Source organism: Nesoenas mayeri, assembly GCF_963082525.1.
Source record: "Nesoenas mayeri genome assembly, chromosome: 1".
NCBI lineage: Eukaryota > Metazoa > Chordata > Aves > Columbiformes > Columbidae > Nesoenas > Nesoenas mayeri.
In genome coordinates, this window is record NC_137541.1 from 100,794,734 (window position 1) to 100,820,311 (window position 25,578).

Genomic DNA, 25,578 nt, shown 5'->3' on the forward strand with positions numbered 1-25,578 from the left:
TCATCCTGATTTTAAAATCAGATTCAAATGGCATATGTTGTCTTAGGCGATGTTCTTTAAGGGAAGTAGGTGATGCATGCACAACCCACATAGAGTATTCTGTGTGCCACAGCCTCTAACATCCTATTACTCCTAGAAAATAAAGCAAAATATTTGTTTATTAGAGAAATTCCCTGGAAACATGACTGTCAAGAGCAAGATGACTTCTCAGTATGCCATATAAAACCATGCCATGAAAGGCAGAAAATATAGAAGAAAACAGTGGGTGCTCAGAGGGTGGGTGCACTTGGACTATATTATGCTGGAGGCCAGTGTGCATCTGTGGATGATGTGCAGTCTGTACCTTGTAGTTGCTTCTGATTATAAGTCCTGGTCAGTACTTCAGAATGACAACACAACCAGAAGTATTCAGTAAGCAGTGTGCATATCCTCAGCCTGAGAAAAGATCACATCCCAGTACCAACAGTCACCTTTCAGTTGTTTTCAGAGCTTTTTATGGGGTCTCAAAATATTAGAGGGCACATAGCACATTACATTTTTCAAGTATTTTTATATTAAGACATCCAGAGTTTCTTAAAACTAAAATCCAGCTTTTAAAATTTCTTTTTTGTTTTGCTGTTCTTAATAGGGAAATTTTGTAGACGGATTTGTGTAAAAGCTTTTAGAAACTAAAGGAGACTGCATTTCAGTATTTTTGGTCATAGTTTTTTCATTGACCTCTTAGTAGAAATTCAAAGTCCATGAGGTAGCATAGAACAATCTCCTACAGATTGTGACATTTTTAAAATTTATTCAAAGTTTTACCCCAACTTTATTGAAAATAATTTTTTGGCTGCAGTTCAGTCATGTTCAGCAGAATAATAAATTTAATCCATTTATTCTTATTGAATACATGGTCTCCTAGATGTGGGACTAGTGTAAATATTTGTGAAACTCACTCACTCACTCACTCACTCACTCCTCTTCAATGTTAGCATTTTAAAGTAAAATAGATTTCTGCTGTTCATAGTAGGAGAGGGAAGTTAGAAATCATGGTGCAGTCACAACATTAAAAGTCAACAAGACCATAAAACTCCCATAAAAATCATGATACTTTAGCACTTAGAATTAGCACTAGTGCAATAAAGAAATGCTGACACTTTTAGTACTAGGAAATGTTAGTCATCCATAAGATAATATTGTCATTACCAAGTGAGTGCTAATTTTTCATTTACAACCTTTTACCTGTCCATTTTACATTAATTTTAATATTATATAACATCACAGAAGCAAGGTTCTCAGTCATCTAACTCGCTCAGTGAGAATAGAGTCTTCAAGACTCAGTAGAGTCTTCAAAATTAACTTAATTATGTTATCTGGGCTCACTTCAATGCCATAGGATGTTGTGCAGGCAGGTTTTCAGTCCATAGTGCTGATCTAACCATATGGACCTGTTCAGTGACAAGCAGAGATTGAATCTCAGTTCTAAAAGCATTATATTTACCTTAGCTTCGGTTCATAGCCTTGATAGCAAAACCGCCTAGCCAGCAAACCTTTATAGTTTGGGCTCAACAATGTCTTGATCTACTGTGCTGCTGCTGATTCAAAACCAAATGTAATTATCTACTCTAAGCCTTCTTTATAGAATTGTCATTTTAGAAGTTTTGAGTTGATCCAAACATTTTTCTTTTTCTTCTGAACTCCCCCTCCAAATTCCAAACTCTAAATACTTTATATCTTCCAAAAGCCAACACGATTAATTAATAATTTTGTGGAGCTGCTAAAACACTACCGTGATATATATACACAAAGTTAATTAGAGAGAGGGAATAGCAAAGTATAAATGGGCTCATGAAGATTTTGAACCTAGTGCTACAAAAGTATGTGGTAGAAATGCTGAACAAGACTTCGTGAGTGAGTAAATAAATCTACCTGAGTGAAGGATTACTTGTTCTCTAAAAATGGTATCTTAACACTCTGTGGAATTTCTTTTTTCTCCAATTCTAAAATGCTGTGGAAAAAAAATGAAATTAGGACTCATTAGTTCCACATGGCCACAGTATCTTAGAACTGTAAATCCTGTAGTGCCACTAGGAACTAGGTCCACTCTTTTTCATACAGCGGATCATAGGGGCACTTCTATCCACTTCTTTACTTGTTCTTTGTCTTTCAGATTATCCCAACATTCAGCCTAGAAAGTGGGGATTTGTTGCAACTACATTGCTGTTTGCTTTTAATCAGCTGTTACTTTTTTGTCCTAGCCGTGATTAAATTATACTAAGGGAAAATGCGATTCCTGACTACAGTATGTAGTCTGTGGATATTAAGGATTTTATATAAAAATGGAATTTGCTGCTGGCATTTCCCTCTGTTTTATGCAGCATACCTAGATTAGAAGCTAAAACAATGCTTTTTGCATGAATGGTCCTCCAGTTTTTTTATCTGCATCAGGTGCACTATACGATAACATGTTTTTTGTTGTCCAATTTCTCAAATCCTAATACTCAAACTTAATTTTGGTTCAGAAGTTTAAAGTTATGAGCTGCACTTGCAGAGGATGTTACTGACAGTTCTATAACACTGAGTGGTAGATTGCTTGTAGTATTTATAGTTGACAATGATTTTTGGATTCTGAAAACAATGTAATTGGTACTGAAGCCAGTTTTCAGCTGTAGCCAGAGGCTCTAAGAGTATATCTTCATGATCCAGAAACAGCTATAGCCCTTGAATGTTAAGGTCAATTTTCAAAAAGCAACTTAGAAGAAAGCCAAAGATAAACAAAACTTTTTTTTTTCCCAGAGAAAGTCAGTTTCATCAGTAAGGATTATTTGTATGTATGCTGTGAAGGCATGAGCTTATGCATAAGTATGAGGTGAAACATATTTCTCAGAAGTGGAAATGGTTTGAATTGTGCTGTAAGAGGGAAGTTTTGCAGTAAAAGCTTGCAATTTGCTAAAAAAACTAAGTATGATTTGGGAGAATTCATCCTAACAGATCTGGTCAGCATAAGAAGACCAAAGCTACAATCAAGCAAATGAAATGTAGCTGTTGTGTCATGCTGCAATTGAGGGTTTGAATAACTAACCTTCTTTTTCTAAAAACAAATCTAGAAAGCACGTAAAATTCTGTTTGAAGTCCTCTTTGCAATGGTCACTTTTAAACTTTCAAGGAAACCTTTAAGTATTCATATACTATTTTGATTTTCATTCTCTATTTTTATCTTTTTAGTATGGAAAAAAAAGGTTAGTAATCTGCTGCATTCTTTAGTTGTAGAAAATGTATTCTTAAACCTGAATATGGATTATAATAAAATTAAATCCATTATGAAAAATTGATTATGATACTCAAAATACTTTGATTATGACATTTGGATTTATCAAAATTAGCAACATGTATCTTTTTTTTACAACTAAAATATTATATTGAATATCATGCTTTGACAGTTTGCATGTTTATACTTCTGAAAATCTTGCAAAGTGCATTAATAGACTTATCTTAGCACAAGAGTAAGTACTGAACACAAATGTCTCAGTTTAGTCTCACAGTCAGTGGAGACATGATCCAGTCCAGTGGATAGAAAAGCAACTGGGAATTGCAAAAATTGTACAAGAATCAGGTTGTTTGTTCATCTGCTTCAGCTCATTCAGCTCTGCCCTAGCAGAGCTGCTAGGTCATTTAGAAGTTCTGGTGATTTCAAGAATGCCAAGTAGCTCAAAGCTCCAGGACTATGTAATGGCAACAAAAGACTTTAAAAAAAAACCATGCTGGTGATCACAGTGAGGCTGTACTAATCAAGAAAAGGTGCTGAGAATGCTTTAACTGGATTTTGAAACTTGATGCTAAATAGATTATACAACGCCTGTAGCTCCTGAACATTATCAAAGGCCTCTTTTTCCCCCCCTTTCACATGCCAAAATATTTCAAGCCTCCAGTTAAGAAGTGCTTTAAGTTATGCCAGTGCTTTTAAATAATGGCAGTACACTGATTTTTGGAAAAATAAAAAAATAGAACTGAGTTGTGAAAAGTATATTTGACTGGTTAGCAACTAGAAGGTTTAATTAAAGAAAAGTAGATGTACTACTTTTATTCAGAGAATATTTTTGAGTATGCATCTTTCAAAGCATGTAATCCGGTTATAAGTAAACATAAGAACGGTTCATTTTTTGAAGACAGAAAAAATGCAAAAGTCAACATAGTACTGTGTCTCTTTAGCACATCTTAGATGTGAAAAAGTGTATAAATTACTGTCTCGTAATTGAGTGAGAAAATTAAGAATAATTTATTTTAATGCTGCAAAGGACTATTCCACTAGTGGGTACTCCTTGAATTTAATATGTTGGCAAATGATTACAACTAATAAGGACAGTGTCTACATGCAGAATGGCTTAAGTATTTCCCACTAAGTATTTCTTCATGTTGTGAAGCTTGATAAATCTGTTATTGCCATGTCATGGAAGAGTCAGCAACAGGTTTGTAACTCCTCAATACTTGAACTTAAGTGCTTGACTGAGTCTGTCAATGCAGTCTCTGCCTAGACACACAAGAAGAAGTTCCCATGACAATTTTACTTGGTCTTTCCTAACCAGTTTCAAGTGATTTGTTCTCTTTGTGGACTAAATTGACCTCAAATATATCCTTACGACTATTCATTGTTATATTTTCTATTTCAGTTGCTACCTATTTGGATAAGGTGTATAGGAACACATTGTGTTTCAGACAGGTAGACAAGTACCTCTAGAAAGGCTTACACTATCTGCATTCTTGGTCATCCAAGGATATACATGGCTGTGTGAAATATGTGTAGGGGCATATTATTCTTCCTCTGATAAATTTTGATCTCTTCTCGGGAAGATGGTTGTGGAAGCAGGAAACCTTTTTTACATTTCAGGTTTTAGTATTTTTATGTTGGATGGACAAGAAGAAAGTGGTGATCCAAAGTTCTGAGGTTAAAACTAGACAGACCTGCAAGATTCAGCAAGACAGGAAAACCTTTGAAATTGAAGGTTAGGATCTGGATGATAGGAAACTTGTTTACCAAGTCCATTTGCCTGGCCTGAGTTCCATTTGAATGCAATTTGATTGGGAGATTTCCTGATCTCTAATCCTGACTGAATTTCAGGTTCCTTTTTATGTCTACACAGCCTAAGTGCTAACACCTCGGTTAGGAATACTGACTCAGTAAAAAAATAGAGCTTAAGCTTGGGCCTGTTCAGTGTGAAAGCCAGACAGTTAGATACGTCTTTGAAAGTGTAAGAGAAAGTTAAACAACCATGTAAGCATTGCCTGAATTCATATGCTTTTATTAATCACTAGACTGTAGTTGTGGTAAACGTCTGCCAGTGTGCAATGCACTATAGTATGAAGCAGAATGGATTACTACAAACCACCACTGAAGGCTAAACGAAACCTGTTTTACAACTGAAAATCATTTCCATTGCAACAGATGAGGAATGTGGCTATGCTTACTTACCTTATAGTGTATAGCATAAAAATGCATAGAAGAAGGAGCCATGGTAGTGAATACAATAGAAAAACATTTCCTGGTGTCTCTTGTTGTCATTACTATTGTCAAAGATCTTGATTAAATATATATATATATATATATATATATATATATAGAGACAAGAAACAAGCTAAAATCTAGAGATGAAGACTGAGTTTTCAGAACTAGGAACTAAAAATGGAATGTAAGCCTTAAAAGCCAAAAAAGAACTACCAGTATGCAGATGTTTTTATTTCAAAATATCCTGTGAGTGCTGTCGTCGGTCTTAACTGCAGTGAGGAGGGAGGGCATATATAAAATTTATATCTTGTCATGTAATGCCAAAAGCACTTTCAGTAGTTTTGAGAAAGTACAATGTGTAACTGAATGACTTTAGACTGCAAGCTGTTTTATATTTATTTGTATTGCTTCCTAAAATAATATGTTAAAGCCCTTAAATAAACCATTATCTGTAGGAACATACTCTTAGACCAGTAAAAAGATGTAGGATTTAATGCTCAAGGATGAAACTCTCTTTATTTAACTCCTCTTTGTCACAGTTTTGTGTAACATAACCTGGACCTCATAGTGCCACAACAAATAGTAATAAATCTTGGATTAAGTTTATGACATAAGTGCACTCTTCAAAAATACTTTGAGACATTCTGGAATTATTACATTGAATTATACAGTTAGCTAAAAAAAAACAGAGATCAAGCCAGAGAGAACAAGCATTGTCTCTACCACCTCACTCATAGCAGTGGTCTACGTGCCCTCCTTCAACTGTGCTTAAGAGATTGGAGGGGGAAAAAAGGAAAATCACCATTCATTTTGCCAGTCATGTATCATGGGGAAAAAGAAAAACAACAAAAACCAAACTAACACAAAACCCCCACAACAAACAAATAAAACGAAACACAAACAAACGAAACAGACAAACTCCCCACCCTTCGTAGCCCATGACAATGATTAGCTAGAAATTTTAAGTTAGAATCTGAATTAGAGTAAGTTTTAGGAGAGAGATCAAACACTGCCTGAAGTCCTAGCAATTTTGTCTTTTTTACACATAAAAGTGTAAGGACATATAATAAAGAGAATGAAGGACAAAGGCTGGAATTTCCCAGCTCCATTGCTGCTTTCTTCTGAATTGAGTTGAACTCACATCATGATGGATTACATCTCAGCTGAGCACACTAGGCATTGTGTAGGACTATTCTATGCTGCTGAATCTCTCCAGCAGGCCCATGAGGTGGCAAGGGCTTTGTTCAAATACTGCACCCAGATTCATGCACCACAAAGCTCAAAAGCACCTGGACTTACCTGGATATACTAGGTAGTATGTAATGTATACATATCCATGTACATGCCAGAAGAGGAAAAGGCAGCAAGATTTTACCTATGGGATGTTGAGTAGCTGGGGAATTTATGTTTGGAGTTAATCTTCAGAAAGGTAAGATCTGAACGCTGAACACCGATTTTTCTACAAGGTAGAGTTGTCCAGTGAACAGGACACTTGTCTTAGACTTTGTACAACTTGATTCAGGTTACTTTTTCCTGTAGACCTTGAGATAAAATTAAATAAATCACTCACAATGTATCCATCAGTATCACCATTGCAAAGAAATGAAGCAGTTTTTATTAACTTATTAAACAACAGCACAGGTGGCTGGAAAGATAATTTACTATTTTTTTTCTCAAATATTTTGAAGTAGGAGATTTGATGGGAGTTGAGGAGCCTATGAAGGTCCTTTCTTAAATAATTAGTTGAGCACAATGCAACTTCTGTCACAGATTACATTGTACTTTGCTAAATTTAAGCATGAAATTATTGTTATTCTTAAACTAAGGTAGAAATACTTTGTTGAACTGAAGGCAAGAAAGATTAAATCATCCTCTCAGTAAATTCACAGCGTATTTAACAGTCACTTCAGTGCACCAGAACTCTATAAAAGGTGTAGAAATGGAATTTAGAATAGTCAACACAACAGGTAGTTGAAGGATGGGACAATGCAAGAAAAGTTTGACACTTTATTTAAACTCCAGCAAAAGTTCATGAAGGATTTGTATTTGAAAAAGTTAGTAGATAAAACACTAAGTGAAAGGAGTGTGCCAATAAAATGTCTTTGTCTTCCACAATAAAGGGAATGAATGATAGTAGCACAAAAGTTACAATAGAAGACACCATCCATCAAGAGAGCTCTTAAAAAATACATTGTAGGGAACAATTGTGCAGTGGCAGGGGGATGAATTAGATGACAAAAAGAAAATTCATTTGAAATATCTGAAATGAGCTTTTGTTCTTATTTGCCACAACTGGAACAGAGGAAACTTCATACATTAATATGAGAGATACAGGTTTCATGTAAGCAGAGTCAATGCAGATGTACTGTAGCTAGCAACTGTATTTCAGAGGTCATTAAACGGTCATTAAAGATGAGCAAGGTGTTAAAAAAGTATGTTGAAGTAACAGATATGAACAAGGAAGGCAAGGCTCTGTATTTCCTGGCCACATCAATTAACTATGTAGGTTTTATATATACTTGAGAGGAGGAGACATTTCACCATCCATATATGAACACTGTGGAATCTTTCATAAGCAACAGTACTTTGTAGATAGATATTTGATCTTAGAAAACAAAATTAAAGATGGACTAGAGAATGCTGAAGAAACAAGAAGTTGACACTCTAACTTGGGTTGACACTTCACTCTAAAAGTGACTCCAACAGAACTGTAGGTGATCCTAGCACTGGCAGTGGCTCTTCTGATAGAGCAACATCTTCCAGCACCCAAGCACTGCAAGCAGAGCAAGCAGAGCTGGGTGCTGATAACAGGTGCACCAATAGTCCCAAATAGGCAAAATGATGATTCAGGTTCAGGGTCCATCCAGGAAGTCCAGTTAGGAGCAGGAGGAGATGGAAGCACAGGCAGAGCTGGAAGAAAGGCTACAACCTAAGTCCATCCAGAAACAGGGCTGGAAATGGCGTTCCAGCAGCACTACTCAGGCAGGGACTGATGGCCCTGGGCTGAGCTGAAATGGGAATCCTGGTCCATGGGTAGAGTGCCTGGGTGAGGGTCCACCATAAGGTTGGGCAGGACCAGTGAGAATCTTTGGTGCCCTCAAGGCTCTCAACATACCAGATTTTTAGCAAATCTGAGGATGGTGATGACAACATGTAGATGTCTACAGTGCAAACACCTACAGCTGAGCTAACCTGAGCTAAGCACTCCCATCAAGAGAAACAAGCAGAATTCTTCTCACCCTAAAGCAGACTTCTAACAAAGGTAAGAAGCATATCAGTATAGGCTGGTAGCTAGCTTACATAAAGCCCTCCACATTGCAGCGATCCAAAATTAAGTAAGGTGACCAGATTGTCGGATTGCATACTAAGTAGCAGCATAGTGATGAGCAATAAATCCTACTCAGTACCTTGATTTTAAAATTAGAAATGTCTTGCCACCTTTTTCACAATGTGAAAAACATCCTTATTTTGCTAAGTGTGAGGAAAGACACTATGGGCTTCTTTTGAAGTTGATTGGGAATTTTATGATGTCATTTAATTAGTGGTTTTTTTGTTGTTGTTGGTGGTGGGGTTTTTTGTTTGTTTTGTGGGTTTTTTTTTTTTTTTTTTTTTTTTTTTTAATCAGCAGAGGTTTAAATAAGGGCCTATATGCAAATATTCAATAAATAACATACCCAGGTTAGACTGTGTAGTAAAATTGAGTTAAAAAAAGGTGTTATTTGGTTTTGTAGTACAGAGCAGCATATTATTCGTGCATCAGAGTCATGAAAGACCTGACAAGAATGGTCAGAAAAGGAAAACATGGATGAGATACAGATCCTGATTTCAGTTACACTGGCATAAAGATCTTAAAAATCCAATTAAGAAAGTGTCACTTGCTTTACTTGGTCAATTTTCCTTTTAACACAAGACTAAAACAGTCATTTACCTTGTCTGTTATATATCAGCTCTCAGAATCTTTTTATTCTTTCTTAATGGTGGTGTTGGTGATTGAGGCAGCTCCTATTGTGGATTCATAGGTGTCCTTCCCAAAGTTACTTTATAAACTTCATTAAGTCTCATTAAACCTCATTCGTTATCTCCAGCCTTTGTCATAATAGCAACACACAGTGGCAAAGTAATCTATCAGAGAAATAATACAGAAAGTTGTAACAATAAATAACAAGTTTCCGTAGCTATATAGATGTATCTTTTATGGATATTTACACATTTGCATGTTATAGTATAAAGTAACTTTTTTTTTCTTGAGATTTTCTCAACAGTCAAAGGCAAGTGCTGCAGACCACTTTTCTGGTTTTAAGTGTCACCATGCATGCAAAACACTGAAGTGTCAGCATGATGTGGATTTGTGTCTGTTCTCTACTGGATCAGCTACACAATCCCATAAAAGACTTAAATAGCATCAAGTACCTAACTCACAATAAGTAGGTCGTGGGAGAATATTCACTTTTCCTTCAGTAATAACTCATGAATCATCAGGATACTTACACCACATTTTTGTTAGACAAAGAGCAGCCCCTTTCTCCCTTCTGAACTGTGTGCTTTTACCCTGTTTTCATCCTTCTCCTATATGCTTATTACCCTTTCCCTCCCCATTTCTGAGCTTCTAGTCTCACTGACAGTGAATCTCCTTTTGATCTTCTTAATTGATCAAACCCCTATGTGTTTTTTGGTGTTCCGTTTAGGTTTTTTAAGATGTTTTTGGCTTTCTTGCTCTTGGTTTTCTTCTTAGTTGATATAAAGGCATACCTTTTTTAACTGCATAGAACAACTATTTCACTTATTACTGTTTCTGTCCATTATGATCTTTTTATCTACTCAATTGTAGAAGATATTCTGTTTCCAGTAATTTCACTCACCTTCACTCTTTGTTTGCACTCTTGGTTGTTTTGTTTTTGTTTTGGTTTGGTTTGGTTTGGTTTTGTTTTGTTTGGTTTGGTTTGGTTTGGTTTGGTTTTTGTTTTGTTTTGTTTTGTTTGTTTTGTTTGCTTGTTTGGGTTTTTATTTTTGTTTGATTTTGGGGGTTTGTTTGTATTTTTTGGGGGGGTATTTGTTTGGTTTTGTTTGGTTTTTTTGGGCTTTTTTTGTTTTTTCCTCCCTCTCTTCCTGATATTGCCCATTTCATGAAGGCACCACAATCAAGAAAAGCCTCCAAAATTCCCAAATCATCTCCCAAATCCCTCATCTATGTTTAGTGTTTCAGCCACAACAGCTGGAGGAAGCAGAAAAAGCATCAAATGTCATCTACCTAAACTATCTCATTAAGTATTTTAATCTTGATCCTCATATCGGAGCAGCTGCAGCTGTATTTGAGTGACACAGTATGGGCATATTATTTGGTAAGTGTGAAATAGCGTAACTACCAAAGGGGAGAAGAGCATTTATATCTTGAACAGACACCACAAAACTGTTTATATCAAGCTGAACAAAATTGACCTAATCAACTGATACACATTTCTGCTAACAATATTTTATGTAGGAAAGTGTTTCTCCTGACAAGCATGACAAATACTGTTACAGTATTTTCTTGCCTCTGCTCTGGTCTGTGACAGGGGTAGCAGAGTTATTGTTAGGCTCCGGCAGAGCTATTTATACCCTGGGACTTGCAGTGTTCCACTCCCTACCAGTGTTCCCCTACTTACTGTGGGAGAGAGACATAAATTGAAGGAAAAAAAAAAAATCCTGCCCTTTTTTTTAAAAAAAAATATGCTCTATTCCTAATCAGTGTAAACATATAAACCCAACTTCCTAGTCCAGTTGGTTAAGTTGAAATGAAATAGAGAACTTCTTTTTCTTTCTTTTGTTTTGGTGTGGGTTTTTTTGTGTTTTGTTTTGGTTTGTTTGATTTTGTTCTTTCTTTTTTTTTTGTCTTATCTGTGCTTCCCTTTCTCCAGGTTTAGTTTACAAACTAAAGAGCAGGAATGGCTGCAGCATGAAGGGCAAAACCAAAATAAACCAAAACAAAAACAACAACTAAACAAAATCCCTAAAAACTTGATTATTTGGATTACTTCATGCATAACTGAATGGAGTTTGCTAGCCAGTATAGTTTTGTATTGAGTGACAGACCTGGAGTAACCTTTCATCAAAACAGTGCTGACCTCTCCATTTAAGTCCTATATAAGGACTGCAGCCCCAGGAGACCCCTCTCTGTTCTTGTTTTTAGTAGGAAGGAGATTTTAGCAGGTTACAGCACTTCAAAAGGGTAAAGCCTGTTTTTCACTGTGCCGCACACAAGCATTCCTTAAGCTGGTACTTAGGAAGAGAAAGTCAATGTTTGTTCCCCTTTCCGTCACTTATTGAATAGCTGAATAGCTGAAGATCTCTGCATCCCTCTTGCATACCACCAAGACAAGAAAATATTCCCCTTGCTTTCCTATAACTCTTCTCTTCAAACTCAAGCATTTGTGCTGACTGAAGAACTTTTTTTGCATAGAGGTCCAAACCAGCAGACTGCTGAATTTCTCTGGAATACCTTAACCTGGAACAGATCCATGTGAAAACAGAAAATAGATTTCTAGAAATTTTCTTAGGAATAAATTTATATAAGACTCCCTGCTGATCATCTTAAAGGCAACATCCTGTGATATGTCCTTGTGGTGTTTAGGTTTAATTCAGGATTTTGAGGGATTTTTGCATTGTTTGAACATACGTTCATTAGTCACATTGTTTTGCTTTGTATACCTGCAGTAAACTTCTGCTTTCCATTTCCTTAAATGTATTGGTTCCAAATGACAGGCTCATAAGAACTCTAGTGAAACTCTCAACTGATTCAGTTTTCAAAACAAAACAAGAATATTTTTTCCAGAAGTTTTCCTAAATATCCTAGGAGTTTAAAAAAAAAAAAAGAATCAACTATCTGAGACACACAAGGAAGCATAACTCACCTTTGTCCTCAACTTTTTAAGGCAAACCAAACAAATATTCAGTATTATTTGGCAGTGCACAAAATTCCAGGCTACTGCATTTACAAAATCTCTACTTTTCACTTTTAACTGACTTTGTACAGTTATTTCTTTGCTTTTAGATGTACTTTTGCTATTTAAAGGTTAAACACACTATCAATTTTCAGGTTAATAATTTGGAATACTTCCTTAGCATTCTGTGTTTCAAGGGGATTTAAAAAAAAAAAATCTGGAGAAGATAATTCATGAACAAATTCCTAGGAATGAGTTTAGTTTTGGTTGGTTCAAACTTATCTGAAAATATTTGTAGGAGTTGCTTAGGACTTCCTTTGCATCTTTGTCTCATACATTTGCTTGGTATCAGGAAAATTACTGTCTGAATCTTGCAGATCTGTTCATTTTAGTCGGAATGAATGCATCCACTTTATGTAAGAGAGTAATGATTATCCTAACTTATTTTCTGTTAATAAAATAGAGTTTTGAAGGGCAAAACGAATAAAAGACAAAACACAATTCTGAATAGGTTTCTCTTCGTTTTTTGCCATGTAAGGCAAAATAGCTCTGCTTTGTTACATTCTTAAGCGTATTTCTTTCTTGATTCTCAAGTGATTCCAGTGGAAAAAAACAGTCAATCAATACTACTTCTCTCACAAGCAATAGAATAAGTCTTTTCTGTTTTCAAATAGTTTTGAATATAGGTTGGAAATGACCAGTAATTTTTTTTGTGCCAACATTACGTTCTGTCTTCAGCATGCCATCAAATGCTGCTTGAATGAACTGAAAATTACATGGTCCATTCAGCAAATAAATAGATTCTTCAAACAAATCTTTAGCAAGTGTATGGATTATGTGCATCAAATTACTAGGGATGGAATTTTTTTTTCAGGGCAACATGTATTCTTCCATGGTGCTGTTAAATAAGACCTCCAAATAAGAGGCATAACATTGGATTATAGCATTTCCTATTTTAGCAGCATAGTTTCTATACTCACAGATTGTTCCATTTTGGGACTTTCTTCAACAAGAAAACACTGTAAATGATCAATCAGTTCTTGTTGAAGATGATAATGAAGGATTCATGAAAATAATTCTTTGTCAGCTGCTACCATTCAGCAGATAATCTTGACTTTTGAACAGAATTCAGTGGAAACTTCTTCTACAACATCTCTTACTCTAGATAATGAGCTCAGTCATGAGATTTCTGTCTTCAGCAGCCTGAGCATGGTTTCACTGTCTTGCATTTTTCCTCCAGCAGTTGTTCAGTATGATTATTAGTATGCACCAATGTGCAATCCCTTCTGTTTTGGGGGATACTTAACATTGCCATTTCTATACATATGATTTTAAAATCACTGCTACTACTGTTTTCATTATTTTACCTCAAATACTGTGTGTTCTGCACAGTTGTTTGTGTAAGACTCTTCTAGCAACAACTGATTATCATAAACTAACAGTATGTCTTTGAATATCACTCAGTTGTTCTCCACCTACACCGGGATGTAATGTACTGTCTTTTGATTGATGTAACAATATAACACTGTAACATATTCAGATACTTAAAACAAATATCTAAAAAAATACAAATTTTCATTAAAAGAACAGTATAACAGTATAGCTACTAGTTTTTAAACTCAAATAGCAGATTTTTATTACCTATTTGAGAAAGATACATGGTGATGAATGTATATATGTTCTTGACAGTAAACAATTTGTATTCTCTATGTGCTATATATACTTCTACAGGAGTTCAGCAACCAAAACCTTTTCTAAATTGTCAAATTATTGAAGATATGGATAGATACACATATGTGTATATATATGATTCCAAAGATACAAGAAGGAAGAAAGAATTAAATCTAATAACAAGAGTTGTCTGAAGAATGTAGTTTTCAAGTGAGTTGCAGCTTTCACCTGTAGAAATGTTGAAGAGATGGCATGAGTTAGAACATGGGAGCTGACAATGGCTACAGAGCTCATTCAAGATACAAGAAAAGCCTGTGGGCAATTTACTTCGTCACGCTATACCCAAAGGGTTATGCTCAAAGGCATCTGAAGTCAAGAAGAGATCAGGTCCTCAATTTACAGTGAAGAACAGACATGTTTAACTTGTTCTTCTACAGAAAAAAAGAAACAAAATAATGTGAATAAAGGAAATGTCAGTAGCAGCAAACCTATAAAGCTACTGTCAGATTAAATGCAGTCAAAATGAGGTCCAGTCAATAATACAGCTGTAGCTTCTATTCACTTTAAGAGCTGCTTATCAGAAAACACCATTTAGACGTAAGTGATTAAGAACAGTGCTATTATAACAGAAATGTCATCTATATCCAGTGTGTCACTTCATTTTGGGAATATTAATATATCTTACTGTCAGACTTTTATTTAATTTTATGGATGCTACCTGTGTGTTGGAGCTATGGTTCCCCGTAGGAGTATGAGAGAATAAAGAGATGGTGAAGGATAATAAAACAGAAGAGGAGTCTGTTAGGGAGATGAAATTCTGAACAATTATGTTCACAGCACACCTACTTGAACTAATTGCAACCTGTTTTAGTTTGAGAATATTTATATGTATTTATATTTACAACCTCTGTAGCTTTTGTTTTTCTTCATGTGTGAAGGAAAGAGGTATTCTGAGAGCTGGATAGGTAAAATTGTTGGACAATTCAGATATCTGAAGAATTGCAGAAAAAATGGACACTAAATAAAGTAGCTGTGAAGTATTGGGACAGACTTAGGGCTTGCCTGCTGTCTTAGAAGGGACCTAATATAGTTGACTGTGGGGAAGCCCAGACAATTTTACTACTGACTTCACTGAGGAAGAAACATATATTTATCTTTTTATATAATGAGTTTACTATCCAGATGCTTTGCAGAACAAAGGTATCTTTAATTAATGAAAGATTAATTTGATCCTTGTAGTTAACACTGACAAAATGAGATTTTATATCAGCTGAGAGAGACTGGGACAGAGCTCTCTCTTTTTAATATCTAGCCTTATACAGTTCATCAGCTTTACAGATTAGAAGTCTGACAGCTCTTTATTTCTCCTAGTATATTACACTGGCTGCTCCACAGCCACAGACACTGACAGATATGCTTTAGTTTTTTATAATGCTTAGGAAATGAGCAGTTAAAGTCTGTGCTGATGTTCTTTCAGCACCACGTGAAGTTCCAGACCCTCTCTGAAACACCACTGCAGTGTTACAGATGAACATTGCACAGGAACAGACTTGGCTCTCCCAGAGCTCAGCATTTGCCACAGTGTGATCATGACATTAGAAAGCTGCATAGCTGATAAACTAGCATCAGCTCTTTGAAACACTGACAACGTGATTCAGACATGATGTTGTGTTGCATGTGCCCTGACCCCAACCGCACGCCTGATGTTGCAACATGACATATGCTCTCTATATATGCAAACCTGAACAATTCTTTATTCTGTGAGGGAAAAAAAAAATAATCATGGTACAACTTCCTTATTTCTTTCTTTTCCCCGTGTCTTACCTATATGAGCTGCTTGTACTGACTTGGATTAATTCAAAATCCCCAACTTTATGTTACTATATGTAAGCCGTTGAACTGGCATGGTGCTACAGGGCCCAACATCAAATAAAGTTGGCTGAAAATTCCTTTTCAATGTCAATCAGCACAAATGTACCGTCAAAGACAGATTTGCGTTAAGACAGCCTGACCACAAAATTCTCATGTGCTTTGTCTAGAATTACATACCTTCCCAAAATGTAAATTCTAAATCTCAGTAAATGAGAGGCATGTTTCTGCTGTGGGAAATGTTCCATGCGTAAGTTCAAAGAAATTTAAGGAGAAGCGTTAGATTTTGATTGTTTATTTTAATTCTGAGAAAACAACAAAGAATTCAAGTATCAAACCGACCTTTCAAAATGTTATTGAAAAGGCAGATGAAGGAATGCTCTCTTGCCTTGCCTTCTCTTTCTCTTCCCTTCCCTTCCCTCTTCCCCAGTGACGCTGTGCCATTGCTGCTGTCACAACCAGAGCCTTTTAAAGCCTACCATGTCCTATTGTCTGTGCCAGCAAGTCACTCTCAGCCTTTAGAACTCCTTCCCCTTTGCTGACTTGCAGGCAACATACACGGGGTTCTCTCGGTCTAATGTGTATAACATCACCCCTGCAACCCTGATTTAAGTGCAGACTAAGTGAACTGGAAGTCTCCAGGCTCTGTCATTGAATTGGTTCCTAAAAGCAAAATCTCTTATAATGTGGAAAATGCTGTGGGATAGAAGAAGCTGTAAAGAATCTGAAGGTCACCTACTGTCCTTTCAATTCCTGCTGTAGACTAGAACTGCAGCCCGTGACTCTAGTCCACCAAAACATTTCTTTTTTTAAGCCTACTTTTATCTTTAAAAATTGAATGTGATGTAGTTACAGTATGGCATGTACCAGTTCATCTCTGTCCTCATATTTCCTAGAGCTTTCCATTCTATTTAATTGATTAATCAATTAATGGATATTAACCACTGTGGTGCACATAAATCTGTGACAATCTGTTACTGTAAAAGATTAACAAGCTTTCTATGAATTCAACAGAATTCAACAAAATATCAAAAACAGTTTTTCCCCCATTGTTAAAAAAAATGAGGTGAGGTATGTATATATATGTATATGTATATTTTTTTTTTCCTCAGTAAGGTGCTGAGGAATGTAAATTGATGATGAATATGCATTTCTGATGTCTGTATACACTCAAGTGGGTGGATAGCCTGACATCATAGACCGTAGCTGTTTAGTATCCTACATTTATTAAGAAGAAAAGTACAGATTTTTTACTCTAATTAATTATTCTGTGGTCTCATTTCTAGACAACTCTATGCTTTCCTGTCTGTGGGAGGATGGTGTGCTTCCCTGGAAGTGCCTGTCTGTTCCTGCCTTCTCTGTCCTGTGATACTTGAGTAAAACAGTAGCCATTTTTTGTTGACCCCTTTCTTGTTAAGTATTTTCAGGTTCTCCAGTGTTCCTTCTATTCAAGAGTGCTTCCTGAAGGAATCAATTAATATCTGCTTATTCTTAATCCAAGAAATATCTAGTATTTTTAAACAGTGAAAATACTGACTGAAGTTACGCTGGTGCAAACCGTTCAGTTTCTGTGCACTGCAAATTAAGCTGAGAATGACGGATCTATAAATAAAGACCTTTGGTTCCCATTTTACAAAGCAGAATGTCACCTAAAAATTGCACTACTGTACAGTTATTTATTTTTGGAAAAAAGCATCTAGAGGCCTAAAACAGGAGTTTAGTGTCCGTTATGCCTTTTCATGTCATCACATTTAATAAGACAAGATACTCTGTCTGCAGATGTTTGCAATGAAAGCATGTGGCAGAGGGCTATGTGTTAATACAACAAAGAGAGGAAGAGGGAAAAAAGTAAAAATGAAATTATTTTGATGAGCAAAATGAGAAGCAGACATGGCCCAGCAGTGTCTGGATATGGTCAAGAGGCAAAGGTACATTTTAATAAGACTTAAAGGAGGTAGTGCAATGGCTTAGTAAATATTCATGCAAATCTTCTTAGCACTGTTTCTGTAAAAATGCAAGTACTTTTAAGTCTTCTATGATGTAGTTAATCAGAATTCTTCCAAGGGAATTAAATGATCCGAATTATTTTATGAATATGTGTAGCATGAAAATTGCCATGTTTTGCTTCTTTTCATTTTGCTCAATTTTATTTTACTCTTTCAATATATTGCAGTTCCTATACAGAGCAAAGTTGTACCAAAAGACTGATGTCCCATGGTGTAAATTAGAGTTCATAAGATTAGAGAACTTTAAGTTTGTCATTTTATCACCAGCTGTTTTCTGTTTGTAAATTGCAGGTGAATCTGTCTGGAAAGTCTTCTTCTTCACTCCAAATTTCAGTCCTGAAAACTCCAATGGTTGCTATGATTCTCACGTTTGCTTCTGCCACGGAGGTTTCATCACACAACATGATCCCCCACTGCTCTTCGATCTTTCCAGAGACCCTGAAGAGAAAGTCCCACTGACTCCAGAAACAGAGAGCCGTTTCTATGAAATCCTCAGGGTGATACACCTAGCAGTAGACAACCACACCAGATCCCTGCATGCTGTCCCTGACCAGCTGTCATGGGACAATCTTCTCTGGAAGCCGTGGCTCCAGCCATGCTGCTCATCTCTCCTTCAGTCTTGCTACTGTGACTACGACTCAGAAGGGAGCCTGCTGGAGGTACATTCGGGATAAACAAGCTATAATTCCCTTGCAGAAACTGGAACAAGAGAGTGTGGGTAGCTGATTTGAACCACTGTGGTACTAGCCTTCAGAAGGTTTTGTTATGTAGGAGGACCTGTCTTTAAATAATACATCATTGCAGTTGGAGAGAATTTCAGTCAAGAAAATGTGCCAAAAGAGGGAGGGCAAGATGCACCTTTTCTGTCTTTATAATACAAGAAACAGTATGAAGCACATATTGCCATCCTCATCTACAAATTGGCAGGCTGTAGGCATTTTCTAGATGAGATAATTTTCTAGATCTTCAGCTTTCTTACACAGCAAGGATTTTACCTATATTTTCTGTCAAATACAACCACTAAATGTACACTTTCCTGTCATTTTCAGTAAATATTATCCACAATTAGTAGGACATTGCACCAGGTAATTAAAAATAGAGAGATAATACTGTAGAGGTCCACCTGAGACTATAATTTAGTTATATAAAGAGCAGACTTATCAAATCGTCTCTATCAACAAGCATCATGGATGTGAAATAATAAACAGATTGCCAACAATATGAATTTTATGTGCCATAAAAATATAGAGAGCTTTGTAGTGGAAGACCTTGCATTCACATTAAAATGATGCTCCCATAGCTAATGTCCTATTGCGTGGCATCAACCTTTGTTGAAGAAGGAAACCACTTCAAATGCACCAGTCATAAACCAAAAAACCCTACAAATCCTTCAGTCCCTGATATAGACACACCTCATAGCCCAGTTGTTAAAATGGGCTCATAGCCCAGTTGATAAAATGAAAGATTTGGACCATACTTGATCTGCCATTTCCTGAGAATAAACTTGGGCTTGAACACTTAAAGCCAAAATAGCTGTCTCTGAGTTCTTAGCAAGGCCTTGGGAAATCTGCAATACTTCAGGGCTAATTTCTGTATCCGTGTTTATCTGCATCACATTCAGGAACATTTTTTTTCCACTCTGCAAGCAGGCAAATTATTTTCTTTGGCAGATTTTACCAGAGGAAAACATATCAGAAAAAAACTAAAATTATTTGATGCCTCATAATAGAAGGTGACTTACTCCTTATCAGAAAACACTAGTTAATTCCAAAATTATAACATATTAAAATCTGTTTGGTGGTATTAGCACTTCACTAGTGCAAAAGTGATCTGTGATGAAAGTAATGCAATTGCTTCAGTCAGCCAGCATTAAGGTTGTGACCTGGTTCTTGGGAACTATTGAAGCCTGTCCTATAAAAATATATTGTGATATATGGTATATTTCTCTGTCTGTAAAACGTAGGCTTTATTTGATTTTTGTGCCACAGTTTCATTCAAAATTTCATTCTCAGCAATATCCAGATGTCTGTCCTGGGAAATATTGTACTCTTTCCTTGAAGTTTTATGTTTGATGTTTCACCTTGTGTTCATGATTGTGTATCTTAAGTATGTGCTCTGCAAGCTCTCTGTAGGTAGCAAAGTCCTGTGTATGCTGATAAACTTCGTCTGTTTGGGTATTTCCCTGATAACTACTCAAGGTGGTTTATATCATACCTGGAAAGCAGTCAGATGTCTACTCATATGGCATAATTCCTTCTTTGCTTTATTTAATTACTGAATGTACTACATACACAAATTTAGGAAGAAAGATGCCTGCAATTTGAATACAAGTACTCTTCTGCAGTGCTCAGTATCTGCCTCTTGACATCACGGCAGGATCCAGATATCCCAAATTTTTGTTCCTTACCATGTGTCCCAAGAACCTTTTGGGGCATGGCACTGGTTCCTGCGTTCCTCCCCCTGCAGTGGGTGGGATTACTGGGCTGTGACCAGGGAGCCTCTGCCCCAGCACTGAGCACCACGGCAAGGGGGGATGCTCTCTCCAGCTCCTGCAGCTCTCATGGATCTCAATTTATATTCTCAAGGACATCCACATCTACTTCTTTTCACTGCGAAGTTGCTATGTTGCTATTATTTCTTTCTGCAGATGCAAGAATTGTTTGTTCTGTTAGGCACAGCAGCTGTTCTGTGCTGCCTGACTGAGGTATCAAAAATCATAATTTTTCTACTGCTCTGATTTTTTCTTGCCTCCTTGGCTTTTGGTGCCATCTCTCTAATCTCCTTTTTTAAAAGGTCCACATTCCTCAAATTTTTTCCACCTATTTCTTTGCCACTCAGTCCTCCCATTTGCTCATCATAATGATTGTGATGGCTATTTAGCTTTAATCGATCAGAAAATGAAAAGTGGTCTTTGTGAAAAGATTTGAATTTTGGGGCTCCTTGACTCTGCTATCCTCCTACTTATTTAAGGCCTGGCAAGGATTAACTTTTCATTACAAAAGCTAAGAATTAAAAACACACCTGAGACACCCTGAATAATAAAAGTTATTTCTTGCTTGTGGCACAAGCTTCATATTTTCCAAAACACAATTTAGTACAACATTTAGTACAACATTTTGACTTAAGCAGTAAAATCTGAAATCCATGTTTACAATTGTTCCTTTAAGAAAGATTGTATTAAACTAGGTCAGTATTTTTCATACTCTAGGTAAATGCTATTTCATTTACTGCCTAAAATAAACCTTCCTTGTGTTGCAAATGTATTATACCTTTCAGTACTGTACCTTCTGTTCTGGAGATGGCATGTCAGATCATGGTAACTAAAGTAGTCTTGTTTATCTGAAAAATAAAATAAGAAGCACAATCTACCATTTTTGTAATGGCACTGCCTGATCTAACAAAGAAAAGTTTTGTTTCTCACAACAGGTTATTGATGGGATATATGTGATTCACAATTTATTAATGAAGAAGGCTCAAGGAGAATGTGCTGCTCTAGTACTTTGAGACTGACTTTCAATGTATCATTTAGCGAGCACCTGTATTGTAACATGGTGTCTGTTTATAGAATACCTCAATTTAAACTGGGAGTTAAGCTTCAGGGGAAAGTGTATTTCTCTACAATATTATCCAACAGTATCACATCCTAGTTTGTCACAAAGTCCCTGTATAGCCCAGAGTGAGTCATTTAACTTTGGTTTTTACTTCCTCCTCTGTGCCCAAAGAGGGGTAACAGTATTTCTCTAAGTGTTGGGAATACTGAAAGAACAAAAAAATGCTGAAAGTGTTAAGCTGGTAAAGGCACACTTTCTAGTCAATAAGGCACCTTATCTACAGAAGGTACAGTTTAAGAGCTGGAAAACTAGGATGTAGATGATCCTCCTGTACTAGAATGTGGAAGATAACCTTAACGTCAGGTTTGCAAATGGATTCTGTGCTTACTGTTTAGCACATGTGGGATCAGATCCTGGATGACAGAGAACAGATGGCTAAAAAAGATGCACGCTGGGGATTCAGAGAAAGATATTAGTCATATTTTTTTCTAATTATATGTATTTTATCTCAGTTATTTTTCTTATTTTATTTTTTTGTTTTTGTTTTTGTTTTTTGGTTTGTTTGTGTGTTTTTTTGGTTTTTTTGGTGGGTTTTTTTTTTTTTAAGCAGAAATAGAAGACTATGCAAAATTGTTTAAATAATATTTGCCTCTTGGTGACTGGATGTCACAGGTTCCTGGCTCTTAAAAATAGAGGTGTCCTGACTTGCCTTGAATGCCTGTGTCAGAGAAGGAGAAAAAAAAAAAAAAAAATATATGAGCCTTTGGAGATAGGTGTCAGCTCACTGAAATGCAACCAGAAGTTTGCAGAGAACTACGTGAATATGGTCTGTATCCTTCGAAGCTCAGTGAGAGTAACCACTGTCAGCAACAGCTTATTTCACATTGTAGCAATGTTAAGATCTGGGTGTTCAGATGTGTGGACAATGTAGAAAATTTCACAGAAGATGTCAGCTGATATAGAAACAAATGGATAATAAAGAAAAAAAGGACAAACATAGCTACAAAAATTTTATGTTCTAATAGTGCACATATGTTAAAACATTGGGGGTTTTGACTCAGGACATGTTAGTTCTGTGCATAAAACAGAACTTTTCATCTTCTCTTTCATTTATTTTTCCTCTGGAATTGCCTGTGCAGCATCTGAAATATCCTCTGAGGAGCTCACTTTTGAGAGGAGGCCACCCTGCCCAAGTACACGACAAGCACAGTGTCCGGCCTTGTGGGCAGGAGGAAAGGCTGGCATAGAAAACAGCACTGGTTACCACCAGGGAGCAAATAGTTTCCGGGGGTTACCTCCTGAAGACAGATTGCTGTTTTCTCTGGGTATGTTGGGGGCTGCAGGAGACCAGGAGGAATGAGAACGCATGTGTGGCCAGAGGGACTGCCGTGTGTTCTGCAGCAGTGTCCTTCAGTGTCAGGCTGTCAGGTGGAAATTTGCTGGGGGCCCACAGGAGGCAGGACCCCTTGCCTCTGAGTAAACACACCAAGCAGAGAGTCATCGTTCAGGAGGTGACAGATCTTAATCTGAAGCTCTGGGTCTCAGACAACAACAGTCATGCATTTTGCTCCCTGGGAAGACCAGAAGACCTGAGCCACGCTCTAGGGACTTCCTGTTTTATAGGCTGTTAAAACTGCAAATAATTTAGGGAGTTCTAGAAACACCCTGACAAATCACATGGCTTTTCCAAAATATTTTTATATTCTTGGTACCTTTTATGTACATGAAAACCAATAAGAATCTGCCTAAACCTTCACCTGTACAGCAGAGAAAGGATGTTGCAAATTGTTCTTAAGAACACCCATGAGAGCTTTAACCTGCTAGTTCAGTACCAAGAGCTCTGAGCTTGTGCCAACAAAAAGTTCAGCAGCTGATGGTTTCTTATGCATATGGAAAGATGCTGAGCTCCAGATTCCTGCTGAAGCTTACACTATGCTGGGTAGTAAGATAAAAACTGGCTTCATTATCCTCACATCTCTAATTGTACTGTCAAAGTTGCGAAACATTGCAGACCTTGCAGGATGTGGATTATAGGCTTTGCAATGCTTATACAGCATCTCTGGAATACTTAAAAAACCATTCCTTTAATATAAAGCATGCTAGATTCCCTATGTAGATGAATGTTAATCTTATCTATAAAAGAATGGTGCCACAGGTATTTTTGTTGAAGAAGAAAACTTTATTTGACAAGAACAGATTCAGCGTATATGGTCAGCTCACAAAAAACTCCTCCAACGTTATTTAGTATACAGTTATCAAATAATAAAACCTTCTAATGCAGATAATATTTTATAGTACCTGTTTTATGTGAAAAATAATTGCAATTATAAAGCAGAACTCTTCGTTGTGATACTTAAGATAATTTCATATGAAGTTGCTTTGGGTACCAGTATTTATTACAAAATACTAGACCAAAGCATCTCAGGAGCATCATGGACTCAAGCTGGGCTGCAAGAGAATAACTTTGTTTTAATATGGTCTTCATTGCTCACAAATGAAAAAAGAAGCTATGAAGAAAACAAAAAAAAACAAAACAAAACACAACTTTAAAAATGGTTTGCTTGTGCTGATTGTAATAAAAACAATGCTAGAAGTTTGTACTATGTGTGAGAACTTTTTTTCAATTTTTTTGTTATCTTTTATGTTATACCTCCTCCTTCCAAACAGACATTATATTCAGCTTTAGGAAAATGTGCTGACTGGTTTGTAATTGTCAGCCTTACACTGTCATATGCGGTGCATTGGGAAGTAATTGATTAATGCCACTGTCTGGATAACTGTTTAAGGAGATTGTTAGAATAGGAATTTTAGATTCTAACACCTCCCTGTCTAATACACATAAAAAGCACAATCATTCAGTGATATGTCATCACTCATCAAGCATTTAAAAAGCATATTAATCTGCAAAAGGAACGACTTCATGGCCCATCTTCTCCCTTATGACACTTACTAAAAATAAAAGGAAATCCTCTCTGATACTAAGGTTTATGCTACTGAATGATGAACCTCTTTGATTACCTTTCAACAAAATTCAGTCACAAGAGGCCATCCCCAGCAGCTAGATGGCATTCTGCTGTTTCTGGAAATCAATGAAATCAAGCAGCTGCATTAATGTACACTAAATGAAGGCTGCAGACATTTAGTTTTGTCGCTTGGTTTTTAAGCACTCAGTACCAGACTATACAGAGGGATACCATCTTCACATTGTAAGCCTATGCTCAGTTTTAGGTGTCTCCTGTGTTTCTCCTTTTTGCTTTCCAGACACATTTTGGGGAATGCAGTTTCACTTTTAAAAATTGGCTTGACAGATTTGCCTAAGACTGTTTTATGAAAATGTAAACCTTTTTTTTACGTGTAAGGTTGTTATACAATGAGATGAATGAATCAAGGTGATCATCCATTAAGATCCAGACTCTGGCCTTCACAAATTATAGCCAGGATCCAGATCTTAATGGATGATCACCTTGATCTAATGGTATACAAAGAAAAGATTTGCATCCATAAAACTCTCTTAGGTAAACCCATAGAAAGGCAGCAACGTTGTAGGAGCCTCTTGAGGAATTGTTTCTGTTCAAGCCAAAGTTCCTCTTAAGTCTTAAAAGCAATGGAAAGTGGGGCAGAATTTTTGTTCTTCATTGAAATCTTGCTAGCAGTATATCTCTGCTGATCAGAGACTTGTAAGGCACCAACCCTCTAACATAAGCTGTGGCTTAAACTTTTATCCAAATTATTCTCAAGGTACTGAACATTCAGCTTTCCTGAAAGAAGCCTGTGTAGTTACACCAGACTGACAAAGCCCAAGGAATACATAGTCAGGAAAGAGGTAGAATAAGGAAGCCTAGGGGACACAGGGTGTTTACAGACTGGGGTCTTGGGCATGCTTTCTATCTTCTGACAGTGGCTGTGGGTCCCAGCCACAATTTCATTCCATACTGGCTGGTCTTGCTCTGTTAGGGGAGAAAGTACAGAGTCCATGGACTTCTATATGGTTTTTTTTATGGTATTTTTTTTTTTTTTTTTTTCCTAAAGAAGATTGTGAAGTCCATCAGAGCATGCATAAGCTAGTTTAGAGTAGACAAGAA

At 36.6% G+C, this 25,578-nt stretch overlaps 1 protein-coding gene across 1 annotated transcript in view; it reads left to right on the top strand.

Annotated features, from left to right (window-relative positions):
• STS (steroid sulfatase) overlaps positions 1-18,619 on the top strand; it is a gene marked incomplete at both ends in the record, with an annotated part of 84,801 nt that extends 66,182 nt beyond the window's left edge. The window contains 1 exon segment of the mRNA XM_080340875.1: positions 18,237-18,619. Within this exon segment, the coding sequence (XP_080197001.1) occupies positions 18,237-18,619 (383 nt within the window).
• Between the last annotated feature and the right edge of the window lie 6,959 nt (positions 18,620-25,578).